At 37.0% G+C, this 3089-nt stretch overlaps 1 protein-coding gene across 1 annotated transcript; it reads left to right on the plus strand.

Moving 5' to 3' along the window:
* The first annotated feature begins 245 nt into the window (after positions 1 to 245).
* On the plus strand, positions 246 to 839 carry LOC133852674 (uncharacterized). The gene has a single exon (XM_062289439.1). It carries the CDS (start codon positions 246 to 248, stop codon positions 837 to 839), a length of 594 nt encoding a protein of 197 aa, XP_062145423.1.
* The last annotated feature ends 2250 nt before the right edge of the window (positions 840 to 3089 follow it).

Genomic DNA, 3089 nt, shown 5'->3' on the forward strand with positions numbered 1-3089 from the left:
TAAAGCAGAATCCCACGAATCAGGTGTAACAGACTTACCAACTAGTAAGACATTTTACTTCCTTTGTAATAACTTATCTCCTCCAAAGTAATTAAAGTCTAGATAGCTGCCACCAAACCACCAAACTCATACTTGTATAAACGGTTCAATGCAGCTAGGGCTTCCTCATGTATATACTCACCCTTCTTGTATACTAGAAAGAAAAAAACCCCACGATGAATATTCCCATCTCACTCCTATCCAAAATGTGTAGATATGAAATAGAAATACAAGGAGTTCATGTAAAGGTGAGTATAGCAGACCGTGCTGCTCTTGTAGATGCACATATTTCTGAGTTAAGGTCTCCCTTTGATCAAAAGCTGCCTTCTGTTGCTCCTCCCCTTGTGGCGTTCGATATTAAGTGCATTCCAAGCTACAATGGTGCTGCATTGCTGGTGCTATGTGTGGGAACTCGCTGCCTCATAGTTCAGCTGTACTGCATAGATTCATTTCCTGAGTCCATTAAGAAGTTTTTGAACGATCAGAATGTGTGTTTTGTGGGAGTTGGAGTGAAGGAGAAAGTCGGTAAGCTGCAGCATTGGCCGCAGATGTGTGGGTGTAAGACAGGTGTGGAGTTGGGTCATTTGGCTGCTAGGGTTCTTAAGAAGCCCAATCTTGATGATGGGTGTGATTTAGTTGAGTTAGCAAGTGAAGTTGGGCTGTTCTATGGGGAACCAAAAAGTGTTGACACTTTCTCAGACTGGACTGCTAGGGTTTTTACCCATGAACAGGTAAAGCATGCCATCTATGATGCTTATGGTTCTTATAGGATTTCAGACAGTCTGTTGGGTTTGCTCTAGCTAGCTAGGGTTTTGTTGGCCTTGTTTTATGGGCTTAATTTGTATGTTTTTGTCCGATTTGGGTTTGGTGTTTTCTAGGTTGTCTAATTTGCTTAAAATTCTATGTTGGACTAAGTGGGTGATCTTTAAGGTTACTAGTGCTTGAGATTATTTTGAGAGATGGGAAAAAAGAATCTGCAATGCTGCTACTTTTGGCATTGTTTTTGTTTGATAATATCTATATATCTTCTATTTGCTCCACAGGCATTGTATTCAATAATTCAATGTCAACTTTATTTTTTTTTCCTTTGAAAAAAAGTACTTCACTTACAACTCCAGATCTTTCATCACTTTTACAATCATATCTTTAAATTTTAAAAAGTATCAATTTATAAGTGTATGTATCTTTTTGAAAAGAAAAAATATTTATTAAAAAATTCAAAGATTCAAACATGGGTATTTTTGCAAATTCTATTAAATTCTGACCAACGACTAAAATTCTTGCGATTATTTTTATTTTGTTTTTCCTAAAAAAAATTGGGTTTTTTGAGGAATTTTGACACCCTTCCATTAGGATTTAAAGGAAAATTCTTACGGAGAATTGCAATTAGAAAAAATTGAAAGATTGATACACTAAATTGAAATTTTTTAAAGTTGAAGGGCAGGGTTCCAAAAGCGATAAAAGATCAGAAGTGACAAGTGAAGTTTTTTCCCTCTTTTTTTTTTTTTTTTTTTTTTTTCTATTAAGACGAGTGAGAATAACGATTACAACAACAACCCAATACAAAAGAAAATAAAAAAATAATAACATTATTCATTAATTGCAGCATTAATCGATCCATTCAACAGTTCCAAAAACGATCCTCAAAATAGAAGGAGAAAGTGAGAAAACTGCCGGCGCGCGATACCAGCTAGAACTTGTCCACATGCATTATGATTTATGAACGAGTTGGATGAATGCAGATATCTCATCGCTTATACATAGGCAATAATACTTTTTATCACATACATGCAGGATCGCGAGAATTTTATTGTGGCGACATATTACTTTTAGCAGCAACAAATGAAAAATGTCACAACTATGACGTATCGTTGCGAGTAGTCTAATGCCCCGTTTGTTTCGGCGTAAAATGATTTTTGGAAAATAGTTTCAGTATTTTCCGGTGTTTGATAGGGACGAAAATAATGGTCAACCGGAAAATAATTTCTGTTTGACAAAAAATGCTTAATAAATTTTGAAAAATGATTTACGCTTTTTAAAAGCGTAAATCATTTTCCGTAAATGGTAGATGCAGTTGATTCTTTTTTAAACAACGCAATCGACCTTTACGTTCAAGCAGTTGACTATTGCCGAATTTCGACAAGTCAGATTCCGACTCCGGTCGGTGCCGGAATTCGACAAATTAAGCCTGAATCCGGGGACGTCCGGCAGATGTTGTCGGATTCCAGGGATATCATGCCGGATTCCGGCCATACTGGCCGGATCTCCGGCTATCTCGCCTGATCCTGGCCCGGATCCGGCCAGAACGCCGGATCACCGGCCAGAACGGCCGGACCCCCGGCATCTGGCCGGATCCGACTGTTCTGGCCGAATCTCCGACCAGCTGGCCGAAAACTGGCCAGGATGGCCGATTTCCGGTCAACTGGCCAGGATCCGGCCGTTTTGTGCCTGATTCCAGCAAAGTTCGCCGGATTTCGGCAACTTTTGCCGGAATTTGTATATGCCAAATTTTAAAAAATATTTTTATATTATTTTATATTAATATTTTTTATTTTGTGAATAAAATTTAATTTTTTTAAATTAATATGATTAAATTAAAATATAAAAAATATTTGTAATTTTCCGTACGCGCCAAACACCGAAAAATGATTTCGACGGAAAATATTTTTATGAAAAATGACTTATCCGAAACTATTTTACGACGGAAACCATTTTACGCCGAAATAAACGGGGCATAAGTAAATAAATAAATAAAAGGTTTGTGTAGAAATACCTATCGTCGACGATGACTACCACGTGTTGCCGTGGAATGAATATATCACCTATCAACGAAAACGACCGCTTATCGTTGCTGATAATAATAAATCAGCAAAAATTATAACGTGTCGATAGTTTATGTAAAATAATAATTGAAAACAAAAATGCTTATAAGAAAATATGTATCACGTGTTGAGTGTCGCGCTACACGTGATAGTCGTCGTTATTACCTATCAACAACGATGCAGTTATCTTGTAGCCAACATTTTTTATATGAGAAATGCTGGGAGTCT

This window comes from Alnus glutinosa, chromosome 12 (assembly GCF_958979055.1).
Source record: "Alnus glutinosa chromosome 12, dhAlnGlut1.1, whole genome shotgun sequence".
Taxonomy (NCBI): domain Eukaryota; kingdom Viridiplantae; phylum Streptophyta; class Magnoliopsida; order Fagales; family Betulaceae; genus Alnus; species Alnus glutinosa.

Bases quoted from the DNA above. Each gene is read 5' to 3' on its own strand.
- LOC133852674 (XM_062289439.1), top strand. From the start codon at position 246: ATGTGTAGATATGAAATAGAAATACAAGGAGTTCATGTAAAGGTGAGT.